This window comes from Leiobunum rupestre, chromosome 2, assembly GCF_980474605.1.
Source record: "Leiobunum rupestre chromosome 2, qqLeiRupe1.1.hap1, whole genome shotgun sequence".
Classification (NCBI taxonomy): Eukaryota; Metazoa; Arthropoda; class Arachnida; order Opiliones; family Sclerosomatidae; genus Leiobunum; species Leiobunum rupestre.
This window is the reverse complement of record NC_143385.1, coordinates 75641304-75656302: the sequence shown is the minus strand read 5'-3', so window position 1 is coordinate 75656302 and position 14999 is coordinate 75641304. Positions and strand designations below refer to the sequence as shown.

Genomic DNA, 14999 nt, shown 5'->3' with positions numbered 1-14999 from the left:
ATGTAATGGTGAATATTAAATTTGTACCTCTTGTTCGATTGCCAAGATACCCAGATTTGTTAATCTCGGCGTGCACATTGTAGACCTTAAATAATTTCTTATCACTTTTTCGGTCCACGATCTCAGCCAGCCGCGTTCGTTTCAATGGACGCGTCAATAAAAGATACTCGGTTTTTATTCTCCTCTCCAAATTCATCTGGGAAGGAACTATTTCCGGTCGGTTGGTTAAACGGTTAGAATGGCTAGCCAAAAAGTCATATTTAAGCCAATTGGAGATGCGTTTTTGTCCTCATGAGAATTTTGCGTCAGATAAGAAATGTGTCGACTAATGTTAATTTTCGATAATATATTTTAAGGTAAAATATATAATATTACTTAAACTAAGTAGAAGAAGATAATATTATTATTATTATCATCCTCTTATGGTATAAATAATTTAAATTATACGGAATATTTTTATATTACTGGGCAATTTTAAGGCTTCTCATGGAGGCAGAGTTAATTAATTTCGTATAAAATTATCTTTCGGAAAAAGATGAAAACTAATTTCTTTAGAACTAAACGTATTACTTTTGCAGTACTTTATGCAACAAGTGTTTCCTTTTAACCAGGAAACTTTTTTTGGCATGTTAAGGCTTAGCAAAAAACCGATGTTACGTTCGAGAAAAGTTTCCAAAAAGCACCATATAAATAGTAACTTATGAGTCCTGGCTGTCGGAAATATTACTTCTTGGCAATAAAAGCATATGTTTTACTAGGGAAACACGCTCTCAATTTTCGATCAACAATTAATTTATTTTCCTTTTGGTTCAAGCAGATCCATTCATTTTTTATATTTAATATTGAATTTGCATTTTATTTAATCTGCTCTTTTTTGTATGGTTTTTATTTCTAGAGGTATTAATTTACGCTACTTGGGTAAAGTTGCAGAAATGGTCTGCAAAATTTCCAAACTTCAGTATATATATGTAAGTTTTCAAAGACTTAAACCTAACTGACTAAAACATTATAGTCTTAAATTTCATTGTTTCAGACCATCGCAGTAGGTGAACTTTTAAGTAGAAGTGCAAAGCACCTATTCATGATCTACCTCCAAGGCGTGGAAACTGTTATGCACGCAGCCTCCATCAGTCATTTCCTTAATTGCTTCCTTACATCATCAACAAGTTTGCCAATGCCTGCTACATCGGAAGAAGTATGATTTGGTTTCTTTTTCTGCTGCATTATTATAATAGTACCATTGGATTAGTACAGTAAATAAACTAAAGTCGGTATAGGGTCATTCCAGGACAGATTTTCCCACTTGTTCACCCGACCATCGCCAAATTTCGTGAAAACTTGTATTTAATGTTATTATGGCCGTAGAAGTCGATTCTGAAATTTTCAGCAAGATTGGTTGAGCGGTTGCTGAGATACAGTGTAGTCACATTTTTGAAAATGACATTGAACCGTACCATTAACCATTTTTTATCTCAGCTTCTACTTAACCCAAAAATTTGAAAGAGGGCTCATTTTAAAGGAATTGAAGAGCGCAATGTAAAGCACTTAGGTTCATGCCTTATATAAGATAAAATACAATAAATTAAGTTTTAAATAGTTGACCTTTGACCCCGAAAATAGCTCATTTTTAATTTTCAAAATTTAATTTTTTTCTGCATTCCCTATACGTGCTTTAGTTGCAGTCAAAAAACTGCGAGGGTAATATTTTTGTTTTCGAGAAAAAAAATTATTTTGTATACCCCTCCTTAGAACTTTCATTTAATAACTTTCAAAGCATGTCATGCTTTAGTGTTTTTTAATATATTTTTTATTTCTATATTATTTGCAACACTTGATTTATTTTTAACTTTTCAGCTTCAGCTTAGATCTGCAAAACGAAAAGGAAAGAAACGAAATAAGCATAATCCTTTTTCTGCTCAAGGTATGCATTATATTACGTGGAATTGTTGTTAAGTATGAAATATTAACTCTTCTGGTATCAATATTTAGAGACTGAATGGGCACTACTTACACCAAGAAGCCTGTGGCAGAACTTAAAATACGAGTTGGACACCTATTATGGCTTTACTTTAGCAGTAGACAACATGGATGCAGCTGTAGAGTTATATGGCCTTCAAAAGATCTCAATCTGCAGATCTTTCTGCCTTAAAGTAGGCATTCAGCTACTGCTCAGAGAATATAACCTTGAGCATAAGACCAACAGAGTCGCCTTTTCTGAGGATGACATCATTAATGTCTTCCCCACTGTAAAACACATTAGCCCACGTGTAAGTTTTTCCATGTATTTACTTTTCTTATAATTTGTGGAAACAAGCATTTTTGAAGATGATAATTGAGGAGATTAAGGCTTAGTTTGCTAAGAAACTGTGTGGGGTGGTTCTCTCAAATTTTGTTGAAACTTTTTGGTTAAGTAGACTTTAATAACACCCCCATTGAAAATGATTTGGATTTTCGTTGCCAAAAATATTTTTTACCATGGTGAAACTAATGAGATCAAATGCTTTATCGACCATATTATTTTATATGGCAAAACTAATGCCTGTCATAATTTTGTTTTTCTCGAATATTCAAATTACTAAAAGGTAGAGAAAAACAGTGCTAATTGAGTTAAAAGTCAGGGAAATTAGATGAGATTTATGTTGCCCATTAGAAAATTAACTGTTGGTACTGCAATATATTCCATTGTATCATTACCTACTTAACTTATTAACAACAAATAATTTCATCAAAGAACAGAAACCATATTATAATAAAATTAAGTCATTTTATCATTAAGTTCTTACCAGGCTTCATTGTTTTTAACATACTAGGCTACTGATGCCTTCCACTTTTACTCAACTGGTCAAATGAAAATTCAACAAGGATTCTTGAAGGAAGGATATGAACTAATTAGTGAAGCCCTTAATCTGCTCAATAATGTTTATGGAGCTATGCATCCTGAAATTGCCCAATGTTTAAGAATGCTAGCAAGGCTGAACTATATCATGGGAGATCATGCCGAAGTAAGGCTTATTATTTTGTGTAGATTTTGTTATAATTTCTATTAATAAGATCTCCAATATTAATATGTAATTTATCATGCAATGGCAGTTTTTATTATGATGTAAATTGATTGTAATATTTTGATCAGAAAATCATAGAAACAAGCCAAGATTGTTTTATAATTGGTTAAAGCATGACTGATTCTTCATGATATCATGAAGTATCAGTCATGCTTTAACCAATTATTAAACTAATATTTTTAACCATGGTAATAAAACGTTTTAACTTATACGAAGCCAAGATTGATTTTTAAATTAATGACATGAAGTGGTGCAATAGAACATGTCAAGTGCATTTATTTATAATATGCTTTTCATTAATTCATTAAATTTGCATATAGAAGTTTTAATATACCTAGTAAAACTAGGGTTCTCTGATGATGTTCTGCCAAGCGGTTCGAAACATGTCAGACCCTTAGTTTTACTAAGAATATTAAATCTTAAAAATGCAAATTTAACGAAGCTCCTTCATTTCACAAATTAAACTAGCATATAGAATGCAAGAACCATATTTTCTTCAACTATGCTTTTCATTGTTAACCAGCAAGGTTTCTAACATTTTATCAAAGATTTAGCTGTCGAATTTTTTGATGTTAAGATTGTTTGACTTACTTTAGGTCCGCCATTACCGATTATTAACCTATATAGGTTTGAAAAGTTTTACTAATGATGAAGTCGCAATTCAATTTTATCAGAAAAAGTTATAACTTTCATTGATTTTAAAATAAAACAAGAACATAAAGCAGGATAAACTCCCTAAACTTGCACCATAATCTTTAATTCCTTTTTTAGAAACTCATATTTTACTTGCCAAATCTTTAATCTTTAAATGAGGCTACGCTTTTATTTAAATTTTTACTTAATTAATCTACTTGAAGGAACGTTCAATTTTTATGTAACGGGGGAGGGATAAGAGTTTAAAGTGTCATTTTTATTTATAGAGAGAAACAATAGTATCGTTTTAATTTATACTGATATTTGATGACCCATCTGACAATTTCGTACATGAATGCGGTTAAAAAGGCGCAAATTTGTTATTTTAGAAAAAATCGGATAATTATCTTATAAATCGTTTTTCCCCCCGAAATGCATTTAACATAAATGGCAGGTTGAATGCTACTGAAAATAAAAAAAAGTTATTCAAATATTAATTTTCTTTTGTGTAAGTCTCAAAAATATTTTACATTTATTCAAATTTATATATTTTTTAAGGCTCTAGCCTTTCAACAGAAAGCAGTTTTAATGAGTGAAAGAGTTCATGGTATTGATCATCCATGCACGATCTCAGAATATGTGAGTTTGTAACTTTATTTTTGTCATTTCACCAATTTTTGTGGTTTTAAAGTAGCAGTGTATCAAAAGTATTGTTTTTTTATTGGGTTTTTTAGTTCAATTCAGGTTTTTCTTTAAAATTTGTCCAATAAAATATAATTTAACTTGTTCGATCTAAAGAGAAAAAATTAAAACTTGTAGAAGATAGTAGATTTGCTGTGCTAAACCACAAAATCAGTAGATTGAGATTTTCATTTAACTATATTCTCTTTAGTTCCAGTATCACACCTTTTATTTACATCTAAAATCTACTTTTCTACAGAATGATCTAACACTCCTTTATACCTGTTATACATTCTATAATATTCATGGCATACTATATCATGCACCTGTATATTATAACATATATTGTATAGATATCGCCTCATTCTATAATCAAGGTCATTGACCTCCCAACAACAGAATAAAACTTAAACTTAAGAGAACAGGGAGATAGACCAAGCGAGATAGACATTTTCATTTACTGAATCAGATTTAACCTTTTATTAAATATTTATATTTTTGTTCAATTTCTCTATAATTCTGACTTTCCCACAAACACAAAAATACCTTTAAATAATTTTTGAAGTGTCACAAAACTTATTATATTATGTATGCAGAATACCAAAAATTATTTTTAAACTGGTACACTGTTTTTTCATTAATTTCATTGTATAAAATTTATGTTTTAGCATAACTGATGAAAATGTATTTTTTTTAGGTTCATTTAGCTTTGTACTGCTTTGCAAATTCACAGATCAGCACATCTCTTAAGCTTCTGTACAGAGCAAGATATTTAGCAGTTCTCATCTGTGGAGAAAATCATCCGGAATTAGCAACAATTGACGTAAGATATATTTGGTTCATACATTTCGCCTTGCCTGAGTAAACCAAAACATTTTTTGTTAAAATGTGTATGCATCCCAAGTGTTTAATCATTGTAGAAACGTGAATTTTTGTTTTAAATGGTTTCTTAAGAATTTAAAAAAAAATTACCTACACTCGCAAACGTATCTCTAAGGCAGTTAAAATATATTAATTTTTGTTAGAACTTCCCCTGTGATAAACCAATTAACACGTTTACAACATAACAGTATTCATACAACGTCTTGTTTTATTTTCATTTTCAGAGTAACATTGGCCTCATTCTTCATGCAGTTAGTGAATATGACCTTTCTTTGCGATTTTTGGAAAGTGCTCTAAAACTAAATATTAAGTTAGTAAAATCTTTTATTTTGTTAGCTTAAACTTCTATTCCTCTGAAGGTTTCTTATGTTTTGTGTTTACGCTTAAGATATTATGGAAGCAAAGGTCTAAAAGTGGCATTGAGCTATCACCTAGTGGCCAGAACTCAGTCTTGTATGGGAGACTTTAGAGGAGCATTACAAAATGAAAAAGAAACCTATGCAGTTTACAAGCAAAAGGTAACTGTAGGCCTATTCATATGATGCAAAATATTCTTCGACAACGTGAGTTGGAAACTGAGTTCCTCTGTTTGAATGGAGAAAATATTTTAAATGTGTTGGCCTCACAAACGTTTTTGTTGGCCTCACAAACGTTTTTGTTGGCTAAGTTTTGGCCAAAATTGCACTACAGCGGCCTCATGTAATTTCTTTTTTTTTGTTGGAGAATGTAGCACTTGACGCGTAGATTACGAAACTATTTTTTTGGCCGCAAATGATAATTAAATTAATTAACTTAATTTTAAAAATTTAGTAATTTTAGGGAATTACCGTGTTTTTGTATTTTTTGTGGCGGAGAATGTAGCACTTGACGCGTTGATTACTAAACCAATTTTTTGCGGCCGCAAATGATAATTTTTTATTCAACTTAACTTTTAAAAAAAGGCGTCATTTTAGGAGTTTAGTAATGTTTTTCTATAAATATTTACGTCGTGTATCCGTCGACACCACATTTTTGACACGCCCCAGCCCCATTCCGCTCATTACAAGCCGCGGTGTAGGCGACAACCCGACGAAGATAATTACTTCCAAAACACGTAAAAGACGATACTAAACTCCCCGTATTGGCGCCTGACGCCCTTTGAGATTCCCCGTATTGGCGCCTGACGGTGCCGTGCTCTCACTTTGCTCAAGCGCTGGGGGCGCGCAGCGCCTCCCCAACCCCATACTAAAAAAAAGCGATGGGCCATCTATAACGCGACCTAGAGGACAGTACCAAGCCTTACGCATCAAGTATATACTTTTAATCTCAACCCAAAAAAAATGGCCCAAAAATAGAAAACACCTAGAAAATGAACAAAAACTGTAATAGATTTGATAAAGTACGGGATTATCACTTTGTGGCCCAAAAATACAAAACACTGAGAAAATGAACAAAAACTGTAATAGATTTGATAAAGTACGGGAATATAACTTTGTGTCCCAAAAATACAAAACACCGAGAAAATGAACAAAAACTGTAATTGATTTTATAAAAGAAGGGAATATCACGTGGAATTCATTAGGACACCGAAACTGTGGTGTCGGTGAACACACGACGGAAATAAGTACAACAAAACACGTGAAAATGCCCAAAAATTAGAAATTTAAAATTACATTAAAAAATTAAATAATCATTTGCGGCCAAAATAAAAATTACCCTCGGCATCTACGTGACAAGGTCTATCAGGCGCAACCAAAATTAATATAAAATTCAATGAAAATGAGAAATTTTTAAAATTCAAAAAATTAAATTAAACAATTAAATACTAATTTGCGGCCAAAATAAAAAATACCCTCGGCATCTACGTGACAAGGTCTATCAGGAGGCGCAACCAAAATTAATATAAAATTCAATAAAAATGAGAAATTTTTAAAATTAAAATAATTAAGTTAAACAATTAAATAATCATTTGCGGCCAAAATAATAAATACCCTCGTCATCTACGTGACAAGGTCTATCAGGCGCAACCAAAATTAATATAAAATTCGATAAGGCCGCTGTAGTGCACTTCACCCAAGTATTGAAGGCTCAGCTCCAAATACTTAAGTCTCATAATTTTTTGCACATCTTTTTGATTCCAGTAACTACCCTTTAGTAATATAAATTTAAATTTTTTTGTGAACAAAAACTCAATGTGTTTCCTTAATCAGAGTCTAAAACTACACTCCCCAACAAAGTTTGGCAAAAATGTTGGATCGTTTGAATTGGCCTTTACAGTTTTTTTATGCCCGACAATATTTGATTTAGAGTAAAATGAAAATAGTTAATGAAAGTTTCCAAATTGTTCACCTATTTTTGTGCACTACTCTATTAGGGAACTGCCATCTTTGTCCAAGTCATCTAGCGACTTTTAATGCCTTTTTAGTTGCTGGGTTACAATGAGTAGGAGGGTGATGCCAAGCCATCCATGTTTTCTTTATAGAAAAACTAATGATTTTTATTTATCACAATAAGCTGTAATTGTTCTAAAGAAGAGACATCTTATAGGGAAAACTCAGCTTCATTAAAAAGATCTGCATAACAGCAAAATATTTCAAATCCATAGTATTTCTTCTAGGAATTCTTTTAGTAGTCCTCTTAAATTCCTATCTCTCCTTGGTCACAGTAAAAAACTCTCAGTTGGATACATAACCTTTTTTCTTCATAGAATGTGTTTTATGTAACTTCTAACAATATTCCCTTTTCTAAGCTTGGGGAAGAGCATGAGAAAACTAAGGAAAGTTCCGAGTGCTTACGCCATTTAACTCACCAAGCTGTGGTTCTCCAAAAAACTATGAATGAAATATACAAAGGAACTGCTGGGGCTTCACTTCCACCAATTCAGGTAGTAGTAATTTGTTCTGTTATTGGAAACAATTATGAAAAGATAAATATGGTATTACTGTTGTCACATGTGAGTACAATGCTAAAGTCATTATGTTTACTTCCACCATATGTAACATAATCGCTCTTAAGTATGTCTTTGTATAACATTTCTGTTGAAAAAAATTACAATGAGGCCTTGTTTCACATGAAACATACAATTAGTGAATCCAAAAACTTAATATTTTTATAATCCTTGTGCTATTGAAAAGGTTAATATGGAAACCAAATCTTGTGCTAAAAGCCAAAAATGCGCGAGGAATTCTGCGCATTTTCAATTCCCTTCTATAAAATTGATGACCCATTTTTCGTCATGGAGCTGGAAGTGACGTAATTTACGTCATATTCGGTGAACTTAATTTCATTAAAGAAAATACTTTTCTGGCATACTTATGAGTTATTATGTTATATATGCTTCCACTTACAGCATAAAAAGACAAACAAATTAGAAACAATCTAATTATTTGAGTTTTATAATTTCTATATTCATTTACTCAATTTTTCTTTACCTAAATTTTTTAAGTAACATACCATTATTGATCTTTTTTAATTCTAATATTATTCACAGATTCAGTCACCTTCAATGAGCAGTGTCTTAGAGATGTTAAACATTATCAATGGAATTCTCTTTGTTCAATTGAGGTACAATATTTTTTTTAGTAGTAGGACTAGTGCTTTTTTAAAATAATTTTCAAATCTGATTAATGTACAGGTGGGTTTAACAGTTGTAATTTAGTAAATTTTTAATTAAAATTTAAACTGAGGAAACATGCACTATGTATTATTTTACACAATTTTATAAATATCCATGTGTTTCCTCCGTTTCAATTTTAATTGTATATTTCCCCATGGATCTTCCAAAGAATTTTAATATTTGGTAAATTCTTAGCTAGTTATTTTATGACCTTAAAAGTTTTGGCTCATAAGGAACTTTTAGTCCCCCTTCTGACACCTCAACTAAATTTTTTTCAACTATGACCCTATTTTTTTCACATTTACAAGTATCTGAAAGTTTACAAAATTGTTTATTTCAGCCACCAAGATATAGAAGAATTCAGAGCTGAGTTTGAAAGACGACAGCAACGAGAAAGCTTAAGTAATGATAAGGAAATGAAGCTGGAGACGGAGAATGGAACTCTTGAAGATGGCAAAAATAAGAACTTGACATCAGAACCTCTTTTAGATGAAAAGTCTAAAAGTAATGGAAGATAGTGCGTTTAACTTATATACTTTTATATGATACAAGGACTACTTATGCAACGAAAGCAAATCAGAATTTTACTATTTGACTTGGTGATGGAAAATGAATTGTAGTAGAAAGTCCAGTATGATGTGGGTACTTTGTACATAGTGGACCAGCACATTTTTTAGTTAAAAATAGCCTAAGACAGAGTATAGGCTAATCAGACGCTAGAGTAGCTGGTGTAGGAAAGGCGTGTTGTTAGACTCAAAATAATGAATTAAAAATGTTAGGAAACTGACAACCTCAAAGTATAATGTTTACAATTGTTTCAAAACTCTTCGAAAGGTTTATGAAACCTGCAATTTGCGAGAGATGCAATTAGTTTTCCACTGTTATATGCCATTGTTAATATAATGTTTTAATATTGGCGCCAAATTTTAAAATCATTATAATTTGTGCCAGCTATATTAGTTCCTTAATTATAAACCCTCCATAATTCATATTAGGAATTTAACAAATTTATAGTAGGTATATTATAAAATTCTTTGAAACTTGATCTTAATTTCCTGAAATATAAAACAATTTTGATCAATAACTCAATTGAACAATCACCCTATTCATTGTAAATTTAAAGGTTATTGATTTTTTAGGCTATAATTTTAATTGATAATAAATTAAATCCTGTAGTACATTTAAATCTGGTTGCTTGTTTTTGATGTTATAAAATAATAATGATGTTATACACAAAAATGGCTTGCTTCAGTAGTGGAAGTTACACAAATGTGTGAGTAAGTCTCTAGTCTCTATTGGTAATACAAGCTTTGTTGAATAAATTTAAATTCAAGCCAATGTTTGTCAGTGGAAATTTGATCTTATAATAAAATTAAAAGCTAAAAAATGTTGTAATTTACCTTTAATTTTTATAGAACAGTCCATTTTTTGTGCAATGAAATAGTACAGAATTGTTATTAACGAAACTTAAGCAGAAATTCAGTGTTTGAAGAAGGTGACTAGTCCCTACTGTGCCATGATGAATGGTAAAATTCACTTGTATGGTGCTTACATCAGCACTCAATATGGCTTGATTTCTTGTTTAAAAGCAGAGGTTGATTTATAGCTTTTGGTTAATGATGATGGTAAGCTATTTTGATGTATACTTTAAGAATCTATGTTGTCAGTTTTGCATTTTAAAATTTTAGGTAATTTAGAGCTATATTATTTGGTAGTCACAGAGATATTTTCCATTGTTTTATTTACCACTGATTTTTGTTCCAAACTGTTCTGTTAATTCAAATTATTTTCATCAAGGAACATTTCGGATGTTCAAAGCTACGAGCAAATGGTAGTTCTTTCTTCCTATTATAAGGAATTACTAGAGATTTTAGAAACCAGTAATTATACTGATGCTAGTTTGTTTTGCTCAATATTTCTAGACTACCATGTTAATGTCTGATTAAACTTTATTATAGAGATCATGGTAAAAATTGTGTTTAAAATACTATAATTTTGAAGGCTGTAGACTAGTTACAGGTAGTCAAATTTAAATTTAAATGGTTTAAACTAGAGTGTATTAGACATTCCAATTATTTTGTTTAATTTGGCTGACATAGTCACCACCTAAATTAATTTTTGGCAATAGAAATAAAATGTGTTTTTGTTTATGAATAATCTTTGACCACCAATTCAATTACTGCTACCAAAACTTTGAGAATTGAACAGTTCCTTTTATTAGGGGAAATAAGCCATGGAGGTTTGAACACTCATGTTACCATGGATTAATGTATTACACGGAAATTTTATACACTATGAATTGCGATTTTATGCTTAAATATTAAAGGGGCTCCAAATTTCGGTGGCAAAATGTGTGTAAAGTCAGTAAAGTGCGAAATTAACGGTTGACTCTGCCCGCCTCTGCCAAGGCCGAGTGAGGGGTTGGGGGAGTGAAAAGCATGCTCATTTTTTTGCCATCGAACTTTGGAGCCCCTTTAAAGGATCCCTCAATTTATGATTTTAAATTATTATCTGAGTAATCTTCGAACAATAATTAGCAAAAGAACCTAAGGTTTTACACATTTTTGCCAACAAGCTTAAAATAGAGACCTAGGTAGGTTTTAGCTCACCAAAAATGTACCAAAAGCCCCCATTTAGTGCGTGAGCTTTCGACGGTATCTTGGTAGTATCCACGCTTTTTTAAGTAGTATCCAAAAATTATAAGAATTAGTACACAGTATGTTTATGACGTTACGATTATTAATTTTTCCGACATTTTTGTAAATGACCACCTCGATCGCTTTCCTTTTTACTATCCACTAACATATATAAAAATTGTGAAAATTAGTACATTCTATGATTAGTACTCTATGATAATGAGTCTACTGAAATCATTAATGATTGGTCGCTTTGTCCGTCATTAATTTTTGAAAATGGGTTAATAGTCCGAACACTAAATAAAATCTTGAATATGTGCGATCTATTATTTGGTCATCTGGAAGGTACTTGGAATGTGGTAAAAAAATATGAAAATTGGACTAAGGGGATATTCCGTTTATTACGTTGCAAGCATTATACAATAATATTTAAACTGCAACCGTGAACCTCTACATGGTGGAGGGGTAACTCTTCATGCTGGCCAACTAAGGCTCTGCTTCTTCCTTATGCCAAGGTATCGTGCTGAGGGCTGAGTGGTACAGGGGAAGCGAAAATACGGTATCACTAACGGTCCCCTCGGGGAACCAGGTGAAACCCCGTTGTAACTAGCCATCTATCCGGGAGGAGGACTAGCAGATGGTGACCTTTTACTTTCCTCCATACCCGTGGGATCGTTCATGGACTATAACAAACAAAACCAAAATGAGCAAGGGTTGATGGGGAGTCTGGGTCATCATCAGATGTTACCCGACACTCAAAATCACCCCTAGGCAATGCACGCCGCAAGGCTGCAAGGCTTGCTAAGAAGGAGGTTCAGTCACCCTTGGGTGACAAAGAAACCTCTTCACTTAAGAGGCTAAGGTCGGAAGACTCTAATCCCTCGCCTGGGTCTTCCCAATCTGCAGCCAATAAGGCTAAGGAGCGTCTGCCTCCTATGTCCTACAGTGACATAGTAGGGTTGCTTAAGATGGCCATTGTGAAAGATAGCTTTCCGAACAACCCCATCACAGGAGGAAATGGGCACTGTCCAGTGTGGGATTCTGGAGAGAGTTGATGGAACATTTCTTCCTCTCATCAGGAATTTCTGGGGAGTGGTTAAAGAAGGCCTTTGACCAGAATGACCGTGTTTTGGAGGGCACGAAGCTTTAAGTAATAAAAGCTAGTGAACTACCGAAACTGGTCAACCTCGCCTTCAAGACTTAGGATGTTTGTACGAAAAATCCAGAAGTTCTCCGACGTTACGGTGGTGGATAATACATCCACCGGTAAAGAAGGGTCAGCTCAACCGTCAGGGGCTTCAGGTGGAGATGCGAGTGGTCTGGCTGGTGAGGGGGGGGTAGGGTTAGTTTTTTTTCTGGAAAAAATCTTTCAAAATCAATTCGTTTACATAAGAAGATAATAAACCATAAACAGATAGATTCGGGAGGAAGGGAGCAGAAGTTGAACGGAAAGAAAAGAAAGGGGCTTATGGGAATTTAGGGGAATACTCTGGGCATGCACGTGTCCCCTCCAGGTCGGATACAAGGTCAGTAGGGGGTCCAGTAAACGCGACGAGAGCCGCAACAATGAATCGACCTTGCTCTTCTCGCTTCCTGGAAAATTTTGGGGTTTTTTCCATTTCACCACTTATGCGAAATATGGTCAATCCCAGGTTCCCGCTAAGGGCTACAAAATTCTTAGGGGCCACAAAATAACTAGTACACCTTTGAAAAACCTTTGCGCTGCTTCTGCCCACCCCCAGTCCGGCGAGTAACCCAACACCAACACTGGCAACTGTGGATGCGTATGAAGGTGTTTCAGATTAATCTGCATCACTGTAAGGCACCATCGGCAGTCCACTGTCGAAGGTTTGCTGTGGAGGGACTAAATGTGGCCCTCATACAGGAGCCCTGGATCCATAATGGGAGAATCCTGGGTATCAAAAATTCAGGTATATTATGACTACAATTCTGCTAAACCTAGGGCATGTATTTTGATTCGAAGAGGTATTCAAGCTCTTCCTCTTTCATTATACCAATCTAGGGACACTGCCGCTGATGGAGAAGATGAATTAACACTGGCTTCAGGTTAATTTCCCTATGATGCCTTGTCCCCTCCATCACAGGAGGTTGCCAATCTGGTGAACCAGTGAAAGAACGTGCAAGAAGCTTGTCATGGGATGTGATGCAAATGCTCACCATATTGCATGGGGCAGCAGTGACTGCAACCAACGTGGTGATGGCTTAATGGAACATTTGGTTAGTACTTAACTACATTATCACTAAACGTAATTTTCCAACTTTTGTTGCAAGTAACAGGAGTGAGGTTAATGATTTAACTATGTGCACAGAAAATGTTTTACCCTCTGTGAGACAATGTCTAATGAACCGCCACTTTCGGATCATAGGCAAATAGGTTTTTCTGTTTTGGTCAATCCTGCTCAGGTAGTTACCAAAATTCGAAATCCTAGATCAACTAATTGGCCTAGTAATAGGAAAGACCTTGATCTTCATTTACGAGGATGCGGTTCTAAACTCCTCTGTGCTGGAGCTCGAAATGGCTCTTGATCACATACAACAGTCCATAATCGACTCCTACTACCAAAACTGTCCAGCAAAATCTACCAACCAGCCAAGGTAAGTTCCTTAGTGGAATAATGAGATTGGTAGACTTCGCAAAACTACTCCCATTCTCCCAAGCTTTTCAATAGAGCCAAGAGGTCGGGTGATTGGTCAGCCTATAAGCAGACCCTCACTTCCTACCGTAAGGCCATCCGGGAAGCGAACCAGGCCAAAATTTTACCACTTGACAATACAAAACAACTGCATACTATTAAGTTGAAGGATAGTAGTTACTCCAGTTCTGGAAAGGAGACAATAACACATAGGCTGGAGGTTCACTTTCCAGACTCTAAAGTCACTGATACAAATGACTCTTCGGCTCAAAAGAACTAAAAAGATAGATTGTGGCAAAACAAGTTGGCTATAAAGTCATTTAAGCCCTACAAGGCTTCTGGGCCGGATGGAGTCTCACCCATCCTAGTGCAGGAGGAAATTGTTGTTCTCTGTCCTGTGTTGTGCAGAATCTATATGGCCTGAATAGCTCTTGGAAGCATTCAAAGGTTATCTGTATTCCTAAACCCAGGAAAACTAGTTATCTCGAGGCAAAGGCATTTAGACCAATCAGTCGAACTTCATTTCTCCAAAAAATTCTGAATAAATTAGTTTTTATACATATTAGAGAGGAGGTTCTTAGTGTTACACCTCTCTCTAATGCTCAGTATACCTATCAAAAGGGAAAATATACTGAGACTACCGTTCATGGCATAATTAATTGTTTTGAGCGTGCATTTGAGTTCAAAGAAATAGTGTTAGCAGTTTTTCTGGGCATCAGGGGGCTTTTGATAAAGTTTCTAAGGTTGTCATTCTTGAGGCTGCTAAGCGTTTCGGTACCAATGAGTACGTTGTGTCTATGGATCGATTCTATATTGACTGATCAGGTCGCGACGGCCTCCTTGCTTGTTGAATCTC

General features: G+C 34.1%; 1 protein-coding gene across 2 annotated transcripts in view; it reads left to right on the top strand.

Moving 5' to 3' along the window:
* The window catches only part of clu (clustered mitochondria protein homolog), a 54147-nt gene extending 42885 nt beyond the window's left edge, over positions 1 to 11262 (top strand). Inside the window, exons 24-35 of one of the 2 annotated variants that reach the window (XM_090166372.1) lie at positions 896 to 968; positions 1034 to 1195; positions 1855 to 1921; positions 1990 to 2267; positions 2811 to 3002; positions 4254 to 4334; positions 5074 to 5199; positions 5483 to 5568; positions 5647 to 5776; positions 7987 to 8121; positions 8728 to 8801; positions 9194 to 11262. In XM_090166372.1, coding sequence (XP_090022498.1) covers positions 896 to 968; positions 1034 to 1195; positions 1855 to 1921; positions 1990 to 2267; positions 2811 to 3002; positions 4254 to 4334; positions 5074 to 5199; positions 5483 to 5568; positions 5647 to 5776; positions 7987 to 8121; positions 8728 to 8801; positions 9194 to 9371 — 1582 coding nt within the window. In that variant the 3' untranslated portion in view covers positions 9372 to 11262. Of the gene's footprint in view, positions 1 to 895; positions 969 to 1033; positions 1196 to 1854; positions 1922 to 1989; positions 2268 to 2810; positions 3003 to 4253; positions 4335 to 5073; positions 5200 to 5482; positions 5569 to 5646; positions 5777 to 7986; positions 8125 to 8727; positions 8802 to 9193 lie in introns of both variants that reach the window. The other variant, XM_090166371.1, reaches the window with a different exon arrangement.
* Positions 11263 to 14999: the final 3737 nt, after the last annotated feature.